General features: G+C 44.3%; 1 protein-coding gene across 1 annotated transcript; it reads left to right on the top strand.

The window, feature by feature from the left end:
* Positions 1 to 15,505: 15,505 nt before the first annotated feature.
* On the top strand, positions 15,506 to 16,193 carry LOC311184821 (large ribosomal subunit protein uL22-like; the record flags this gene model as incomplete). Its single annotated transcript, XM_084255041.1, has 2 exons — positions 15,506 to 15,905; positions 16,033 to 16,193. The coding sequence occupies 2 exons, from the start codon at positions 15,506 to 15,508 to the stop codon at positions 16,191 to 16,193; spliced, it is 561 nt and encodes a 186-aa protein (XP_084111167.1).
* Between the last annotated feature and the right edge of the window lie 4,800 nt (positions 16,194 to 20,993).

Raw genomic sequence — 20,993 nt, 5'->3', positions numbered from 1 at the left:
GTCCGAGATCTTCCTCAGCTGTGACCCAGATTTTCAGCCCTTACTGAGGGAGAAAGGGGGTCGTCACATCCCACCCTGACGCCAGTACCTTCCCAGATGATTCATCTACTAGCTCTACCCCCATGTCCCCGCCCAGGCTGCTGGCTGCCAGCTTTGCTGCTGTCACCCAGCACCCACTGCTTCTTAACATCCACCGGGGGAAGAAAATTCCCAGGGTGGTTTCCATCTAGCCCCCAGCCCCTCTCGACAACTTACCCAGCCCGGTTACCTCCCCACCCCAGGGTCTACTCTCACTTCTCTGGCTTCCTTCCTTCTCACTTCCTCTGCCCACAGCTCCAAGCTTTTCTTGGATCTTAATTTAGAGTCAAGAACCTTGTGATGCCTTGAGCACCTACAGAGAGGGAGGGAGTCTGGGAGTGGGGGAGGGAAAAGGAAGTCAATCTGAGACAGAGAGAGCGAGAGAGAGCAAGCAAGAGCGAGCGAGAGCGCCAGCGATGGAGAGAGGAACATCCCAGCCTGCCCACCCCACGTGGAGTCCAAGGCATTTGTCTTATGGTTAGGCCCCAGGAATCCGTAACTTCAGGAGGGGAAAAGAGATGGAGGGAAAGAGACATAGAGAAAGAGAGAAGGTTGGTGGGCGCAAAACTACAGAACATAATTTTGCTCAGTGTTTAATCATCCAAATGCCTAGGTGCCCTCTGAAGGGAGGTGGAGTTGGGGAGAGGCCACCCCCACAAATGTAGCTCTCCTGGGTAAAGACTCCTGAAAGAATCTGCATGGTTGGTTTTAAAAGAAGGGCGGGGGGGGGGGGGCTGCGCAGAATGAATGAGGAGATGGACACATGGATCCTCTGGATTCTGGCCCTGAATGTGTGTGTGAAGTCCTCTTAGAGAACAGCGGAATGGGACGGGAAAGGCGTGGGGAAGTGGGCAGTGCCCAGTGAAGTTAATGAAAGAAGCTGAGAGGGAAGGTGGGTTAGGGGGGAGAAGGGACCAGACGGTGAAGAGGAGGTGGCACGGGGCCGGGGCCAGGGTCAGTCCTGAGACAGCAGGACTGGGAGGAGGCACCACGCTGCGAAGCCTGCAGGATGCTCAAGGAGAGCAGGCTAGGGGTGATGGAGAGGGAGGGGAAACAGGGTGCAGCGGCCACAGGAGCTGGGCAAGCAGGGGGAGAAGCAGGAGGGAAGATCCGGGTGGACAGGACACGGGGACAGGGAAAAGGGAAGGGGGATAAGGGTGGAGATGGGGAGAAAGGATGCGGAATGAAGAGGCCCTGATAGAGCGACAGAATGGAGAGGAAGGGACTGTCTGTCCCCCAACCCGACCACGAGAACAGCAAAGATGGAGGAGTTAGAAATTGTTCCTTCCAATTTAAAGGGATCTACAGCCAAGGAAACAGGGGTGAGGGCCAGGAAGACAGCCCAGCCAGGGCGACGGCGAAGGCGTGCGCGCGAGAACCAGTGGAGCGGAGCGGGGCTCAGAGGGGCGCCCGCGGCCACTTGGCTCCGGGACCTCCAAGCCTCTGCACCCAGGACACCCCCTGCAACCGCCGCCAACTCCAGCCCCCGATCGCGCGCCCCTCTGGTCACCCCCTCCAGGAAGCCCGCAGTCCCCAGGCCGGCGCGCCACCCCCACCCTCGCGCGCTCGCACCGACCTGTTGTGCGCTGGAGACGCGCGGGGGGTGGGGCGCGAGCCGGGGCCGGGGGAGCCGGGCCGCCCCCCGCTCTGCCCCTCCCACCCTCCCACGGGCGGCCGCTCGGTGGACCGACAGGGAGCGCGGCGAGAGGGGGCGGGGGAGCCCCTCCCCGGGGGTCCGCGGAGATGCTCCGAGGAGGGCTCGCCGGCGGCAGCAAGGGACCCCAAGGCAGGAGGCTGCGCGCGGCCCCGGGCAGAGCCGCCGCGGGACGGAGGCGGCCGCGGGGCCGGTGACCGCTGCGCCGGGAGGGCGGGATGGAGCGGGGCCGGCGCGGGGAGGGACAGCGCGCGGGGACGGCGCCGGGGGCCGGGGCTCGGGCGAGGACGGCGCGGGCGGCGGGCGCGCAGCGGCGCGGGCCGGGCCGGCTCCCGCGGGTGGGGGCCGGGGTCCCCCTCTCACCTGCATGCCGGGCGCGGCGGCGCGACAGCTGCGGGCGCGCGGGGAGATGCGAGGCTGGGGGGTCGCGGGAGCAGGTGGGGCGCCGGGCATGGTCGGGGGGCGGGGGAGGAGGTCGGCCGGCCGCGGGGCGCTGGAGAGAGGGTGGGGGGCGGGCGCGCAGGGCGCGGGGCGGCGGCGGCGACGAAAGATGCTCGGCTCGGCTCGGCGGAGCTCGGCGCGGCGGCTCGGAGCGCGGGTCTCCGCCTCTCCCCCTCCCGCCCGTCAAGGTTTAACCCTCCTGCTGCCGCGCTGCGGGAGGCGCGCCCTCCCGGTTAGGGGGAGGCTTGGCGTGGGCAGCGGAGCGGCCGTTTGGCTCCCCGAGTTCTTAGGGGCATGTTCTCCATCCCTTCCATCCCAAGTCCATGGACACCTATGGTCGCCCCACTCAGTTTTTGGGATTCTGAGTCATCCTGCTCTAACCGTCCACGTCCTTCGCCGGCCCCTGGCGGAGCGTGCCCTGCGGAGATCAAAGCCGGGGCTGGGGTGGGGTGGGGTGGGATGGAAGACCTCACCCCATGTTTGGGTTAGCACAACAGCTTCCTTCTTATGCGGCCCTGCAACAATGCACCCTCCTTGAAGTAACCCAGTTATCTTTAACATAAGTAGAGCAAGTCGCAATGCCCAGCTTTCCTAGCTCCGGGAATGTCAGAACTCCTTGCTGTGACTTACAAGGCCCTTCAGGACCTGATCCCCAGGTGGCTCTTTGCTTTCCTCCCCTAACGCTCCTTGTGCCCGGCCACCCCGTACCTGATCGTGTTCCTAGAAATAAAGGAGCTTAATTTGCCACAGGGCCTTTGTGCTTGCTGTTCCTTCTGCCTGGTGTTTTCCCCAGAATTTTAACAACGACTCCCTCTGCTCATTAAAATTTCACTGACGTCCAATAACATCTCCTCTGGGAGGCCTCTCCTAACCTTTCCATCAACATTTGCCTTCCCTGTTCCCACCTCATCCCACCCTCTCCCTCTCTAGCACATTACTCTGTGACTCTTGTACTTCTAGGACACTGCACTCTTCTGTTTCCCTCCAGCCTCATTGGCATTTCCTTCTTAGTCTTCGCTTGACCTCTACCGATACAGCTTCCTATGGCTTAGTCCTTGGCCCTCTTTCCACATTCTCTGGCCAGTGATGTCATCCAGTCTCAGGACTTAAATACTATGTAAATGTCAGCGAGTCCTAAATTTATTTCCAGAGCTCCAAACTCATTTAGCCAGCAGCCTCCTTGACATCTCCACTTGGCTGTCTAACAGCCAAGCGAAGCTAATGTGGCTAAAATAGATGTCTTGAATTCTGCCCCACCGATTCATTTCTCTCCCAGTGTTCCCCATCCTAGGGCAATGTGATTCCTACTTACACAGGCTGAAAACCTAGACAGCATCCTTTCTCCCCTTCCCTTTTCTTACTGATTCCCACCCTGTATCTAACTCATTAGCAGGTCCTGTGAGCTTCGCATCCAAAATATATACTGGATTAATCCACTTCACTCCACCTATTTTGCTATCATCCTGGTCCAAGACACCATCTCTCATCTGTGATGCTGTAGTAGCTTCCTAACTGATCCTTTGCTTCTGTCCGTGCTCTTGGCAAACTGGTCTTCATGATGTCTAATATTTTTAAAATACCTGAATCATATCATTTTCTTCACTGCTTAAAATATTTGGCTTTTCATTTCCCATTCACTTTGCAATAAATCTGAAATCCTTGTTAAGAGAGACTCTCTGACTTCTACTCCTCATAAACAATGTTTGCTTGTTTGCTAGATCTGAATTCTTGATGTTCTAGAACATCCCAAATCATTCTCTAAGCGCCGTTGCACTTTGATTTCCCTCCTCCTTGAGTGCTTTGCCCGCCTCAACCCTTTCTTCACCTTGTGGGCTCTGTCTTGTCATTCAGTTACCCAATCTACTTCCCAGTATGTCTCATTGTCCTTCTAATCCATCACTCTCTGAAATGAACTGTATTTGTTTACCCTTTGTTGTCTGTGCTCTCCCTGCCACATTTACTAGAAAGCAAAGATCTCAGTTGTCTTCTTCACCCCGTATTCTAGCTCTCCCGCAGTGCCTGGAACCCAGTAGGTGCTCGATATTTATTGCTTAATGAATTTCAGCTGGGGCGCTTGACTGCTGGGAACTCCTCTCCTGCTCCCCAACTGTCTTTCCTCTATCTGCCTGCCCTCCCTGATCTCTGCCCTGTGCCCAATGCCTTCAGCTGAGTCTCTGCTCACACCCACACCCCTCCAGCCTCTGGCCTTTCATTCCCTGCGTTATTACTATCCTTAGCTTGGCACTCCTGCCTCCCAGAAGGAAGCTTGCTGTTCTGATCAGCATCTGCAGCGGCAGCCCTTCTGCTCCACTGTCCCTGACAGCCCGTCATTCCGAAGTCAGAACAGCTATGAGCTAGCCATCCTTGTAGTGTCTCCCAGTGGCCTGGGAAAGACAGTGCACGCTGGTGCACTGTGAGGTAGGTTGCACAAATCATACTACAACCTGCATTTCAGGAGCCCCAGTGCATCCTGAGGGTCTGCAGCTAGGGGACTCATTGTGTGAGTATTCCCTACCAGCCTTTGGAAACTGAGGACTTTTGGGTCATTCTCAATTATTTCCTGTTGTCTGGACTTCCAACAGTTTTTTTTTTTGTTTGTTTGTTTGTTTGTTTTAAACATCTACTGCATGCTGGGTACTGTCTATGGGCCTGGATACAGTGACAAGCAAGAACAAAGTCCTCCCTGTCATCATGGGATTTAGAATCTAGTGAGGGAGACAATGAAATGGAGCCACGTGTCTTCAGATGAATTTGACACCTTCCCACACTCCACAGTCTATACCTTCTCTCCCTGTTTCTGGGCTCTCCTGCTACCTTTATTATAATCTCTGGGCTCATTTGGGGTTCCCAGTATCTGTCAGGGTAAATTTTTGTTTCCTGTCCTCCAGTGACCAATGTCTTTCTCCTGCATTCTTTTCACTCTCAGTGGATGTTCTTGCTTACTGCTTTCCTGGGGAAAAAGAGAAGCAGACAAAAGAGAATTTCCACCACATTCTAAACCGACTGTCCTTATTGGGGGATCCCAGGCCTTTTCAACCACCCAGAATCACCTCTCTAGCAATGAACCTCCACCGCTCTCCCCCAGCCCCTCTCTCCTCCTCTCTATTGATTATTCCAGGAACATGCAAGCATGCTGTCGTTTCTTGCAGCTTAAAATAAACCCTCTTTATTCCATGTTCCCAACCAGTGTCTGCCCTTTCAGGCTTTTTTCTAGCAATCATCTCAGAGGATGATCCCTATTCACCATCTTTTCCATTTCTCCCATTCTTTCTTGTTCTCTTTTATCAAATTAAATTCAGCTATTTAATTTTTATCTTTTATTGAGATAACATTGGCTTACAAAACTGTATATGATTTAAGAGACTAGGTTCAGCTCTTTAATATTTGTAATTCATTGTTTTGAATTGGTAATACATCCACATGTTCAAAAAAGTTACAAATACATAGGAAGTATTTCGTGAAATTCCTGTTCTTACCCCTGTCCCCTAACTTTCCAGTTCTTCCTTCCCCCAAGGTGACTGATTTCTATGTATCCTGCCAGGGTTTCTTTAAGTATAATCAAAAAATAGTGATATAAATTCTTATACCTTGTATATTTTTACATAAAAGTCAGCATATCACGGGCCTCCCCTGGTGGCGCAGCGGTTGAGTGCTGGGTTGCAAGGCTGCTCGCAGCCTCTGCAGTGCCGGTTCGATCCCCGGCCACTGGTGAGGGTCCCACCAAAAAAAAAAAAAAGTCAGCATATCACGTGTACTATTGTAGACTTTTCTTTTTTTACTTAATAGTGTCTCTTTGCCACTTTCCCATATCAATGAACAGGGAACTTTCTCATCCTTTTACACAGCCTCGTAGTATTCTGAAATCCAAAGGTCAATTGTCAGTGTTATTTTACTCAGGGATCAACAACCCTGGAGACAGTCTATTTTGTTTCTTTTAAAAACACTTTGTGACATGACTTTCAAGATATAACACATTCCTCCTCCACATTATTAGTTCCTCCTCATCTTCCTGACTGCTATTTCTTGATTTCTTCTCTATCTTTGGTCTCTTCCCACGGGAATGAATTCAGTTTCTGGATTTTAAATATCTTTTTTTCTGATGATTCCTAAATTATCTCAAGCCCAGTCCCTTCCTTTCTCCCAGGCATGTCTATCCTACTGCAAACCACAGCGCTCTTAGCATTTTCTTTCTTAATTGGCATCAGGTCAAAAACCTTGGAATCATTTTTTAGATGTCTCTGTAGATGGCTAACATTTTCACTTATTTAACTTTATTATCTTTAAACATATGTATGTCTAACATATATAACATGATATGAATATCTACATATATAATTTGGGACACCAGAAGCTAATAGATATGTTAGCTATAAAGAAAGAAAAGAAAATGAATATTTATGAACCCACCACCCAATCCAAGGTCTAGAAAGTCACTAATAACTTGCATCTATGTGATTCTCTCATCTTCCTCCCTATAATCACTATCTCCTCAATTTTTAAAAATTATTCTGCTGTTTAGTGTATTTCAGTCAATTTGCCTGTTCTGTTTCCCATTCTGTCTCTGATGAATCCTCTCACACCCCCCCCCCACCCCACCTCTGGTCTACACCCCAGCTCTTGTATGCATATATAAATAAAATAAAATCTTAAAAATTATTCTGCTCTTTTTAAAATATAGTTTTCTTACAAATGGGATATGAACTAAAACAATATATTGTTAGTCTTGCTGATTTTCAAGCTCTATAAGAAATGATACTGTATGTAGTCTTCTGGTATACCTTTGTTTTTTCACTCAACAGTATATTTCCAAGATTTATCTATATGATTGCATGTAGCTAGAGCTCATACACTTTCACTAAACTACAATGCACCACTATGTGACTAGGCTATATATATCACTTCTTCTATTGGCGGATTTATAAATTGCCTCCTCTTTTTGCTATTATAGATGTTGTTGTTATGACCTTGTGTTTCTCTCCTGTATGTGTGCAAGAGCTTCTCTAGTGCCCATATCCTGCCATGAGATTGCTAAGTTGTGAGGTGTAAGAGGACCCATCTTAGAGAGAATGCCAAGGTGCTTTTCAATTGACATCTTATCATAAATATCTGAGTTCCTGCGTTCCCATCAACTTATGTTCTCTCTAACGTGTATTTTCAGACTTACTTTACTTTTGGCCAATCTTGTACGCATCTCTCAGTGTGTGTGTTTTGTTTTGTTTTTGGCATTTCTCTAGTGACCATGCACTTGAGCATTTTCCATATGCCCAATTTTTTAATCTCCTCTTCTGGAAAATGCCTGATCATTTGAGTTGCTTGTATTTTTCTTACTCATTTGTAGGAATTCCTCACACATTCTGGATACTGATCTTTCGTCAGTTATATGTCACCTTTGTCATGATATATTTTGATTGTCAGAATTCTTAATTTTAATAAAAACATTTATCAACACTTCACTTGAGGAGTATCCCTTAACAAACCACTATTTCCTGTTCAGAAAAATATTTTCTTACATGTTCTTCAAAAGATTTTAAACTTTTGCTCTTTATACTTAAGTCCTAAATCTACCTAGGATTGATTTTCATATATAATGTTTGTAAGGATCTATTTCTCATTTATTTTATATATTTTTACATCATTTTTCATTTTTGCACAATGTATGCATTTTTATCTTGGTTATATTCCCCATACAATTCCCACCCCCTTATTTTGACCCTAGTGGAAAATGAGTTATTTCACTTCACTGCTTTGCTAACTCTGTTGCACATACACATGAATCAGTTTGGATACTATGTATTGTTCCATTGGTCAACTTTTAAAAACCTCCACCAGGGGCCTCCCTGGTGGCACAAGGGGTTAAGCACTGCACTGTAAAGCAATCCGCAGTCTCTGCAGCATGAATTCCATCCCTGGCCTGCCAGAGATCAACCAACATGGCGCAGCAGATCTCTCCTGTCTCACCCGCTGCTCCCCTCAGCAGTGTGTTTCAGTCAGTCTGCCTGTTCTGCTCCCTACTCTCTCTCTGGTGAATCCTCTCACTGCCCCCCTCATCTCTGGTCTGTACCCTAGCTCTTGTATGCATAAATAAATAAATCTTTTTTAAAAAAAAACCTGCACCAATAACACTTTTTTTTTTAAGATTTATTTATTTATACAATCACTGGGTACAGTCAGAAGTGCGGGAGGGTGAGAGAATTCATCAGAGTCAGAGCGGGGAACAGAACAGGCAGACTGATGAAGTACACTGCTGAGGGGAGCAGAGAGCATGGCAGGAGAGGTCTGCATGCCATGTGGGACCCTCTCCAGGGGCCAGGGATTGAGCCGGTGCTGAAGAGGCTGCAGGCAGCTTTGCAGCCCAGCGCTCAACCGCTGCACCACCAGGGAGGCCCAATAACACTTTCTTAAATCCTTTAGCTTTAAATAAATCTAGACATCTTCTTGAGCAAACAGCACTTACCAATATACTCTTCTTTATTTTTTTTTAAAGATTTATTTATTTTTATGCATACAAGAACTGGGGTACAGGCCTGAGGTGTAGGGGGTGAGAGGATCACCAGAGACGTACAGGCCTGAGGTGTAGGGGGTGAGAGGATCACCAGAGACAGAGTGGGGAACAGAACAGGCAGACTGACCGAAATATACTGCTGAGGGGAGCAGCGGGAGAGACGGGAGAGACGGGAGAGGTCTGCTGCACCATGTGGGCTGCTCCCTGGCCGGGGATTGAACTCCTGCTGCAATGCCTGTGGATTGCTTCATAGGTTGCATCTTAATCCCTTGCGCCACCAGGGAGGCCCAATATATTCTTCTTCAGAAGTACCTTGCCTTACTACTTTGGGCCATTGTCTGATAATCAATTTGTCAAGTTCCACAGGATTTTGATTGGCATTGCTTTGAATCCAAGGTCCAATTCAAGACAAACTGGCGTCCTTTTTATACTGAAGCTTCCTGTCATGGATTTGGGGAAACTCTTCACTCACTTAGGTCTTTAATGTCTTTCAATGAAGGTATATACATTTCTACATGCAGAGCATGCGCATCTTCAGTTTTATTTATCCCTAGGTACTTTATTACTTTTCTGTTATGGTAAATTGTATTCTTAAAGATTACTTTTCAAGTTATGGGTTTTTTTTTCTTTTGTTGGTATATAGAAATGCAGTTAATTGTGATTTTTATTTTATTTTATTTTATTATTTTTTAAAAGATTTATTTATTTTCTTACAAGAGCTGGGGAACAGGCCAGAGGCACGGGAGGATGAGAGGATTCCCCACCAGAGAGAGCGGGGAGCAGAATGACCGAAAACACTGCTAAGGGGAGCAGCAGGCAAGACAGGAGAGGTCTGCTGTGCCATGTGGGAATCTCCCTGGCCAGCCAGGAATCGAACCCGCACTGCAGAGGCTGTGGACAGCTTCACAGGGTGGCGCTCAATCTGCTGCGCCACCAGGGAGGCCCGCGATTTTGATTTTAGACCCAACCACTTCGGTAAGCCCTTTCTTCCATACAATTTTTTTTGTACACTTTCTATTATTGTGGAAGCATAATTGACATAGACTTTAATGTTTTTTTACAAAGATCATCATGTCATCTGCAAATGATGGTGGTTTGCCTTTTCCTGTCTAATATTATCCCTGTAGTTTCCTTTTCTTACACTGACTAGGATTTTCAGTACAATCCTGAATATAAGCAGTGATAGCTGGCAACCTTGTTTTGTTCCTGGTTTTAAAGAAAACACCTCCAATGTTTTACCAGTAATATAGTGTCTTTAAAAAAATAAATATTGTCAAATTAAGGAAGATCTCTTCTATTCCTAGTTTGCTTAGAGTTTTGATATGTATAGTGTTAAATAAAATATATTTTAAGGTACATTTTTATTTTGAAGTATAATACAAATAAAGATAAATGCAACAAAGCCTAAATAAAAAACATACTGAATGCTTACAAAAAGAATCCTTATAGAGGGAATTCTTGTGTAAACACCTTCCAGACCAAATAAAAGAATCTTTCCAGTACACAAAATTAAATTGTGTTTTCCTACTTCTTCATACACCATGACTTCTTCATGATGGATAAGTAGTAGTATGACTTGAAGACAATTGCTTCCTTGCTTTTCTTATTTGTTTTCCATATGTGTGTATATTCTTTAGTAATATAGCTTCTTTTGTCTACTTTTGAAGCTATATATGTAATAATACTATATATATTTGTTATATATCATTGCCTCATAAGGTTTCTTCCATTTTATTAGATAATACAAAACTCTTCCAAGACAGTTTAACCTTGAACTCTCATTAGCTGTAGAGGAGTTTCTCATGCTCTATATTCTTGCCAACACTTGATATCTTCAGATTTTAATTTTAGCTATTCTGGTGTATTGATATTGCATTATGATATTGCATTATGGCTTTTGCATAATGCATACTACTCTGGCTGGGATGCCCATTATAAGAATTTGCATTCCCCTGATTATTAATGAAGTTGATTACCTTTACATATGTTAGTGACCTTGTAGATTTTTTCTTGTGAAGTGCTAGTTCAAATATTCAGTTCAGATTTGTAATTTTCATTGTTAGGTTTTTTTTTTTCTTATTTGTAGTTCTTTATATATCCTGGACACATTCTTTTTCAGTTATGTATCTTGAACACATTCTTCCTTCCATTCTGTGGCTTGTCTTTAGATGAACAGATGTTCTTAATTTTATTGTACTCAAATTCATCAATCTCTTCCTTTATGGTTAGTTACAAGAGCCTAAGAAATATTTCACTTCTCTGAATTCATGAATATACTCTTTGAATATATTCTTTTTTATTATCTTCTGAAAGCCTTTCAATTTGCCTTTTCCACTTAGTCTGTAGTATAGTGGGGAATTTTTTTTATGACTTAAGGTATGGGTTTAATACTACTTTTTCATGTAGATATGCAAATGTCACAGCCACACTGAAATGTGTGTCCTTTCTCTCCTGTTCAAAAGTGAAAGCTCTGTCATAAATCAGGACATATATGTGAAAGTTTCTGGGCTTTTTATTGTGTTCCAGTGGTCAGTTTGTCATCTACCTCATGCTGATGCTGTATTATGTTAATCATCATGGTTTTGTAATTATGTCCTATAAAGCAAGTCTTCCTTCTTGTTCATCTTCATGAGGCTTCTTGACCTTTTGCATTTCCATGTAAATTTTAAAGATTTATTTTTATTTATTTATGCATATAGAAATTGAGGTGTAGGCCAGAGGTATGGGGGTTGAGAGGATTCAAGAGAGACAGAGTAGGAAGCAGAACAGGCAGATCAACTGAAATACAATGCTGAGGGGAGCAGCGGGCAAGACAGGAGAGGTCTGCTGCACCAGGTGGGTTAGCTCCCTGGCTGGGGATCGAACACATGTTGCAATGGCTGGGGACAGCTTGATAGTACTGAGACATAACCCTTTGTGCCACTAGGGAGGCCCCTCCCATGTGCATTTTAGATTCAATTTGTCAGTCTCATACACTCATCAAAAAGCTTTTTGGGGTTTTGCTTATAAGATTGTACTGTATCCTATAAGTCACATTATGGAAAATTGACTTGCTCCTGATATTAGGGCTTCTAATCTTTGAATATGATAATACTTTCCATTTATGTTAGGTCTGCTTCAATGTCTTACAATAAGTTATGATTTGTTACATTTAGGTCTTACACATATTTTGTTATATTTATACCTTTGTATTTGATATTTTTCATACTATTGGAAGCAGTAATTTTCAAAGTTATTGTCTAATGGTTTGTTGTTCATATATAGGTATATAGTTGATTTTGTGTATTTTTTTATCAAGTAACCTTGTTAAGCTCTTGTTCTAATAATTTACTTGTAGATTTTCTAAATGTTAATCACATTTTCTTTAATTCTTTTACCATTTTTCCCCTTCTCTTACTACTCTGACTGGGATGCCCATTATAATACTAAATGGAGTTGGTGATACCAGGTATCCCTGCATGAGATTAACAAGTTCCCTCCTAGTTTTCTAAAAGATTTTTAAAATCACAAGTGTTCATCCATTTGTGATAAAATTAATATCTCATTATATACCTTTTCTGTATTTATTGAGATTGTGTGATTTATTCCTTTAACCCATTAATATGATGAGTAAAATGAATGTATTTTCTAACATTACGCTACCCTTAAATTTGTATTATCTTATCTATTATAATACATAGTTTATGTATTATCTTTTTTGCACATTGCTAGATTCAGTTTGCTAATGTTTTATTGAAGATTTTTTTAAATCCCTGTTAATAAGAAAGATTGATCTGTAATTTTCCTTTCTAGTATTTTCTGACTTTGTTTCCTTTTCTGATTTGCTTATCAAGTCATCTGGCTCCATAACATGAGTTTATCAGTATCTTTTCTTATCCTGTCTTGGAAAAGTTAAATTGAAATGCTCTATACTTTGAAAGTTTGGTGCAACTTGTTTGTATGATGTCATTCTTAACTTTCTTTTCCTTTCACACTTTACATTTAATCCATTTGTAAATTATGTTCACTTTAGCTTTAAATCAAATTCAGAATTGAACTACTTCTCACTTCCATTGCTACCACCTTGGTTCAAGCCATCAACATTCTCACCTCGAACATTGTAACAGCCTCCTAATTGGACTCATTACTTCTGTTCATGGAGCCATTGTGGTATATTAAGCATATGGGTCAGTTCCTGTTACTCCTCTGCTCAAATCTTCTATCGGCTTCCCATCTTATTCAGCATAAGAACCAATGTGCTTATAATGGTCCACAAAACCTGAGATGAGGGCCTCCCTGGTGGCGCTAGGGGTTAAGTCTCAGCACTATGAAGCTATTGCAACAGAGTTCAATCCCTGGCTAGGAGCTAACCCACATGGTGCAGCAGACCTCTCCTGCCTCGCCCACTGCTCCCCTCAGCATTGTATTTCAGTTGATCTGCCTGTTCTGCTCCCCACTCTGTCTCTAGTGAACCCTCTCAGCCCCACCCCGCACCTCTGGCCTATACTCCAGTTCTTGTGTGCATAAATAAATAAATCTTAAAAAAAAAACAAAAAACCAACCTGGGATGATCCAGTCACTCTCCTCTCTCTCAGACCTCATCTCCAACTTCTTTCTCTCGGTCACTCGGCTGTAGCCACACAGATCCCCTGGCTGTTCCTTAAACACATCAAGTATGTTCCCATCTCAAAGCCTTTGCACTTACAATTTCCACTGCCTAGAACACTTACCCACTGAAATCCATATGACTTACTTCTTTTTCTTTTTTAAAGTCCTCTGAAAGAGAGGACTTTCACTACCATATGCAAAATAGCAAATATCTCTTGCATTCTTCGCACCCCTCTCCTTGTTCCTGTTTTTCTTCATAATATGTACACACACACACACATATATATGTGTGTGTGTGTGTATGTATATATTGACTGAGTCTTACCACAGAATAAAAACATCAAGAGGGTGGGTATTCTATATTTCTAATAGAACAATGCCTGGCAACAAGAGGTGTTCAATATATGCTTTTTGATTCAATGACAAATATTTTATAATGTGTCTTACTCCTTGGATGTCGCTCAGGTTTTTTTGCTTTTTTTTTTTAGTGCATCCTTTTTACTATCTTTAGCATTAAAAAGCAGCCTGGCACTTGACCTCGAACATGACTGTCACTTAGTAACAAAGGAGTGAATAAATGTTAAGTCCTAGATTTTGCTTAAGTTTAATTAGCTCTCATTCTCCCGTTGAAGATCTTTATTTTTCTTCTGGCCACTTTCCCCATCTCTCTTTCTTTCTTTTCTTTTTCACTCTTCTTCCACTTCTCTCTCTGCTTTCTCTATTTCACTTCCTTTTTTTTTTTTTTAAAGATTTATTTATTTATACAAGAACCAGGGTACAGACTAGATGCACAGGAGGGTGAGAGGACTCACCAGAGACAGAATGGGGAACAGAACAGGCAGACTGACGAAATACAATGCTGAGGGGAGCAGTGGGTGAGAGAGGAGAGGTCTGCAGTGCCATGTGGGATACTTGCTGGGCTGCCGGGATGGAACCTGCACTGCAGAGGCGGCAAACAGCTTCACTGTGCGGCACTCAATTGCCTGCACCACCAGGGAGGCCCTATTTCACTTCTTTAGTCCATCACCTCCTATTCCTTTTCCAAATTCTCTTTTTCTGCTTATTAATCATTCTCATTTTCTCCTTTGACTTTTCCTTCTCTAACAGAACCAGACTATATCAGAATCAGAGTTGGTCTTAGAGATTTGATTGTCTAGTTGCTCACTTTGTAGATATGAAAAAGGAGATACCACAAGATGGCACAATTTGCTTTCAGGTCACAGCTAGTTTAAGGCTGAATCAAGACGTCATTTCAGGCTACCTCATTCTCCTTCCTCCACTCTATGCCCTTTCTGCTTTTTTTCTTCTCCTTCTTAACACAGCTTTGGAACCAGACAAGCTTTCACTTGGATCTCAGTTCCACCGTGTATACTAGTCACCTTCAACAAATTATTTATTTACCTTCTGCAATCCTCAATGTCCTCACAGGTTAACTAAGATATTAATACACAGTTAAAGGGTTATTGGGAAGATTGAATAAAAAATGGAACAACAATAAATCCCATAGTTAACATCATGTTTAATATTTAATAAAACTTTCCCACTAAGGTCAGGTATACAAGGCAAGGATGTCCCCTCTCACCACTTTCATTGAAGCTCTTGCTAATGCAAAAAAGATATAGGGCCTCCCTGGTGGCGCAGGGGGTTAAAAGCACCACACTATGAAGTAATCCTGCAGCCTCTGCAGCACAAGTTCGATCCCTGCCCAGCCAGAGAGAAACCCACATGGCAAAGCAGACCTCTCCTGCTGTGCCCGCTGCTCCCCTCAGCAGTGTATTTCAGTCAGTCTGCCTGTTCTGTTCCCCACTCTGTCTCTGGTGAATCCTCTCACCCCCCTCATCTCTGGCCTGTACCCCAGTTCTTGTATGCATAAATAAATAAATCTTTCAAAAAAAAAGACATAAATTGGGAAGGCACAGATGATGTAACCATTTATGTGGAAATATGAAATAGTCTTAAAAAAAAAAACCCTCCTGGGACTAATAAGTAATTCTAGTCAGATTGTAGGATACAGGTTAATACACAAAAATCAATGGCTTTCTTATATACTCAGTGAAAAGTGGGATTTGAAACTAAAAACACAGTGCCATTTACTAAAAACTAAAAACACAGTACCACACCGAGAGAGAGAGAGAGAGAGAGAGAGAGAGAGAGAGAGAGAGAGAGAGAGACTTAGGTATAAATCTAACAATATAAAAGATCTATATGGCTCTTCCCGTATGTGGCGTTAGTGATCTCTGAAAATGGTTCGCTACTCACTTGACCCAGAAAACCCTACAAAGTCATGCAAATCAAGAGGTTCAAATCTACGTGTTCATTTTAAGAACACTCGTGAAACTGCCAAGGCCATCAAGGGTATGCATATCCGAAAAGCCACCAAGTATTTGAAGGATGTTACTCTACAGAAGCAATGCGTGCCATTCCGTCGTTACAATGGTGGGGTTGGCAGGTGTGCCCAGGCCAAACAGTGGGGTTGGACGCAAGGTTGGTGGCCCAAAAAGAGTGCTGAATTTTTACTGCACATGCTTAAAAATGCAGAGAGTAATGCTGAACTTAAGGGTTTAGATGTAGATTCTCTGGTCATTGAGCACATCCAGGTGAACAAAGCCCCTAAGATGCGTCGCAGAACTTACAGAGCTCCTGGTGAATTCTCTCACCCTCCCGCGCTTCTGACTGTACCCAGTGCATGTATAAACAAAACAAACAAACAAACCAGCAAACAAATAAATAAAGCATGCCTCTATAAAAAAAAAAAAAAGAACTTACAGAGCTCATGGTCGGATTAACCCATACATGAGCTCCCCCTGCCACATTGAGATGATCCTTACTGAAAAAGAGCAAATTGTTCCTAAACCAGAAGAGGAAGTGGCACAAAAGAAAAAGATATCGCAGAAGAAACTGAAGAAACAAAAACTTATGGCAAGGGAATAAGTTCAACGTAAAATAAAAGGAAGCAAAAGTAAAAGCAAAACAAACAAAAGATCTATATGAGCAAAATGACAAAACTCTGATGAACAATATCAGAGAACAAAATACAAGGAGAGATAGTCTGTGAATAGCAAGATTCAATATTGTCAAGATGTCAGTTCTTCCAGCTTGATCTATAGATTCAGTACAATCCCAGGAAATTATTTTATGGCTATTAATACAGTCATTCTAAAGTTTCTATGGAGAAGCAAAAGACACAATACCCAAAGGTGGGAGACTTACACTGTCTGGCATCAAAACTTACTATAATGTGATAGTAATCAAGACAGAGTACTATTGGTGAAAGAATAGATAAATAGATCAAAGAAACAGAATATAAAACACCAAAATAGACCCCCTCAAAAAATACAGTCAACAATACATTTGACTATACTGACAAATGAGCAAAGACAATAAAATGGATCAAAGATAATCTCTTCAACAAATGATGCTGGAACAAATATTGAATATGTTCACACTGCAAAAAAATGAATCTAGACATAAACTTTTTCTTTTACAAAAACTAACTCAGGGCCTTGCCGGTGGCGCAGCGGTTGAGCGCTGGGTTGCGACGCTGCCCGCAGCCTCTGCAGCTGGTTCGATCCCAGGCTGCTCCCCGGCCACCAGAGGAGGGTCCCACATGGCGTGCGGACCTCTCCTGCCGCCCGCTGCTCCCCTCAGCAGTGTACTTCGGTCCTTCTGCCTGCTCTGCTCCCCGCTCTGGCTCTGGTGAATCCTCTCACCTCCCACATCTCTGGCCTTACTCCAGTTCTTGTATGCATAAATAAATAAATCTTTAAAAATAATAAAGTATTTTAAAAGTTGAATAAAGACCTGGTTCATAAGAGTTGTTCTCTTATGAGAAGTGTTGGCAATTTTCTCATTCTTTCCACTTATATTTTTTCTTTTTTCTTCCCTCTTCAATGGGTAAGACTGGACTAATTAAATCATTAATTTCTTCAGACTTTGAATATTTTATTATGCTGTTCTCACTTTTACATGTCATCTCTTCTATTCATTTCTTCTTTTTCTCCTCCTCCCTCCCACTCCATTTCTCTTCCTTCTCTGCTTATTGCTTCTCATTATCTATCATAAACCAAGCCACGTGCACCATAAACACTGAGTTTAAATTTCCTTCAACTCCAACATGTCCTCTAGCCCTGTGATTTTTCTCATGTGTGTTTCTTTTTCCTCTTTTCTTTACGTATAAGTTACTTAACTTCCCTTGAACACAGTTTCAACCTGGAAAAGGAAAAATAATAGATTGTGGTTAGCATTAAGTGAATCAAGTAAAGCTTTCAAGATGTTAACTTTGTTCTTATTTGACTGTCTCCAAGTCTGGTATAAAATATAAAACACTATAAAAAAGCTAATTATTTTCCAAATCATGGTGAAACTTCGGGTGGAAAAAATCTGGGTTTCAGGCACGTCCCTGAATTACAATGAACTTCAGGTTCTTCATGTGTAAAATGACAATAACATACCTATCTTTCACCTAAGCTCTCCCCCCAAACCAAGGGAATGAAGACTCAAGGCACAGGACAGAGGCAGCCTCCCGGAGTATCCTGGATTCACAAAGGGGACTAAGTACAATTGTAAAAATTCAATGGGATAAAGTTTTAAAGGATGCCTGACCGACAGGAAGCATTCAATAAATGATAGCTTTTTTTTTTTTTTTTTAAGAATAGAAGTTTAGGGCCTCCCTGATGGTGCAAGTTGCTAAGACGCAACCTATGAAGCTATCCTAAGCCACTGCAGCATGAGTTTTTTTCCCGGCCAGCCAGGGAGCAACCCACATGGCGCAGCAGACCGCTCCTGACTCACCCGCTGATCCCTAAAGCAGAATACTTCGGTCATTCTGCCTGTTATGTTCCCCACTCTGTCTCTGGTGAATTCTCTCACCCTCCCGCACCTCTGGCCTGTACCCCAGCTCTTGTTTGCATAAATAAATAAATCCTTAAAAAAATAGATTTTATAATCCAGTCAAAAAATGGGCAGAAGAGCTAAAAAGAAACTTCTCTGAAGAGGAAATGCAAATGGCCAACAGGCATATGAAAAAATGTTCAACATCACTTGTCATCAGGGAAATGCAAATCAAAACTACCATGAGATACCATCTTACACCAGTGAGAATGGCACATATTAAAAAAACTAGCAACAACAAATGTTGGTGAGGGTGTGGAGAAAAAAGAACTCTTCTGCACTGTTGGTGGGAGTGCAAACTGGTCCAACCACTGTGGAGAGCTGTGTGGAGATTTCTGGACCTACTAAACATAGAGCTTCCATATGATCCAGCAATTCCACTCCTAGGTATTTACCCAAAGGACACAGAAACATCAATTCCAAAGAACACCTGCACCCCTATGTTTATAGCAGCACTGTTTACAATAGCTAAGCTTTGGAAACAGCCCAAATGCCCAAAAATAGATGACTGGATCAAGAAGATGTGGTACATATATACCATGGAATATTACTCAGCATTCAAAAAAGATAAACACATGGAATTTGCAGCAACATGGATGGCGCGGGAAGGGATCATGCTCAGCGAAATAAGCCAGAAAGAAAAAGAAAAATACCGGATGGTCTCACTCATAGCAGGAATCTAGAAAGCTTAAATAAGGGACCAGGAAAATGAATAACTATAAGAAAGTGAAAATCAAAATCAACAAAAAACTATGAACCAGAGACACTTTTAGGGGGGCGGGGGCGGGAGGGGAGGGATTGGGGTCAGAATGGGGGGGCTGCAATTGTATGGGGAATATAAAAATAAAATTTATTATTTAAAATAAAAAAAATAGATTTTTAGCATCAGAGATCACCTGGGTAGTTAAATCACTATTTTATTTAAGACATTTTTATTTATGCATACGAGAATTGGGGTGTAGGCGGGGATGGGGTGGAGGACAGATGGATCTACTGAAATACACTGCTGAGGGGAGCAGCAGGACAGATCTGGTATGCCATGTGAGTTAGCACCCTGGCCCAGGAAGGCACTTGTGCTGCAGTGGCTGCTGATAGCTTCAAAGTGCTGAGACTTAACCCCTTGCACCACCAGGGAGGCCCCAAGATAGCTATTATTACTTCCTTTAACTTTTCCACTTCCTTTCCCTTTATCACTGGTGGTGCAGGGGTTAATGCTTCAGGGTTATCAAGCTATCACTCACCACTACTGCATGAGTTCATAATGAGTTCCATTCCCAGCCAGGGAGCTAATCCACATGGCACAGGAGTCCTCTTCCATCTAGCCTGCGGCTCCCCTCATAAGTGTATTTCAGTTGATCCACCTCTTCTGCTCCCCACTGTCTCTGGTGAATCCTCTCGCCACCCCCCCACCACTTCTGGCCTACACCCCAGTTCTTGCATGCATAAATAAAAATAAGTCTTAAGAAGGGCCTCCCCAGTGGCGCAGTGGTTGAACACTGGGTAGCGAAGCTGCCCGCAGCCTCTGCAGCGCCGGTTCGAGCCCCGGCCCCTGGCAAGGTTCCCACATGGCGCACAGATCCCTCCTGCCGCGCGATCTGCCGCCCGCTGCTCCCCTCAGCAGTGTATTTCGCTAGGCTGCCTGTTCTGTTCCCATCTCTGGCTCTGGTGAATTCTCTCACCCTCCCCCGCTTCTGACTGTACCCAGTGCTTGTATAAATAAATAAATTAAAAAAAAAAAGAATGAATTGCTAAAAAAAAATAAGTCTTAAGAAAAAAAAATTAGTGGTTTAACTACCCATATGATCGCAGGAGCTAAACTTCTGTTTTATTTTTCTTCCTCTTTCCTCCGACCGTTTTTCTTCTCTCTTTCCATTACAGCTTTCCTCTTGTCTCAGGCACACTGAGCAAACCCCAACCTCCAGATCTCCAGCAACTTAGAACTAAGTCAGAACGACCCCTACGTGCAAGACATCCGGGTTCGCTTGCATTTAGCGTCTGGCGCTTTTTCCACAATAAAGTTTTATTGAAACAAAAGGGGGGGGGGAAGGGGACACCTGTCAGTCTTCCCTCTACAGCCAATCAAAAAGTAGAACGCGATGGTGTCACTTACAAGAGCGTCCCCAGTCGGAAGGCAGGGGCGGGGCATGTCCCGCCCAAAACCTGCCCTAAGAACGGAAGTACTGGCCGGAAGTCAGCCATAGAGTTTAGTGGCCAGAGCGGCCCTGCTGGGAGGTGGCAGGAAAGGCCCGGAACAGCTGCCGGAGGTGACGGCGCTTCGGCCCCGCCCGGCGCGCTGGAAGAGGAAACTTCCAGGTTAGCTCCCCGCAGAGTCTGACCCAGGGTAGGACGGGGCGGTTGGCGGGAGCCCACGGCCCTTGGGTGGCCTCTTTAAGGAAGGGGGCGGAGCCACGTGGAAGGTTCGTGAGGGTGAGGTCACGTGGTCGAGGGCACCTGTGGGGCACCGTGGCTTGAGGGATCGTCGTCTTTGGGGTGGACACCATATGATATTTTTCCCCCTACTGCATCCGAGTGCCCAGGGGTTCAATAAGGTGCACTTGGTGGGGTTTGGGATTAGGCCCGGGTGGCGAGGGTGAGAGGATGGGCGTGGCAACCCTGTCTCAGCCATTCTTCCATCAAAGTGGCCCTTCTGAGGATTCCTACATCTGAGTTCGAGAGTATTCTATCTCTGATTACCTCCTGTAAACGTGACTCAGTACCTCAGTCCAGCCCATATCCCCTGTGTTTCCCACCCTTCTAATGGCCAGGGACCTCCAGCTTCATGTCCTCTTGCTTTGCAGCTCCAGACATCCTGAGCCCTGGTCCCCCCAACCAAGTACAGCC

The sequence above is a fragment of the Talpa europaea genome, assembly GCF_964194135.1.
Source record: "Talpa europaea genome assembly, chromosome: 15".
NCBI lineage: Eukaryota > Metazoa > Chordata > Mammalia > Eulipotyphla > Talpidae > Talpa > Talpa europaea.
The sequence above is the reverse complement of the archived record's forward strand: the minus strand, read 5'-3'. Positions and strand labels throughout refer to the sequence as shown.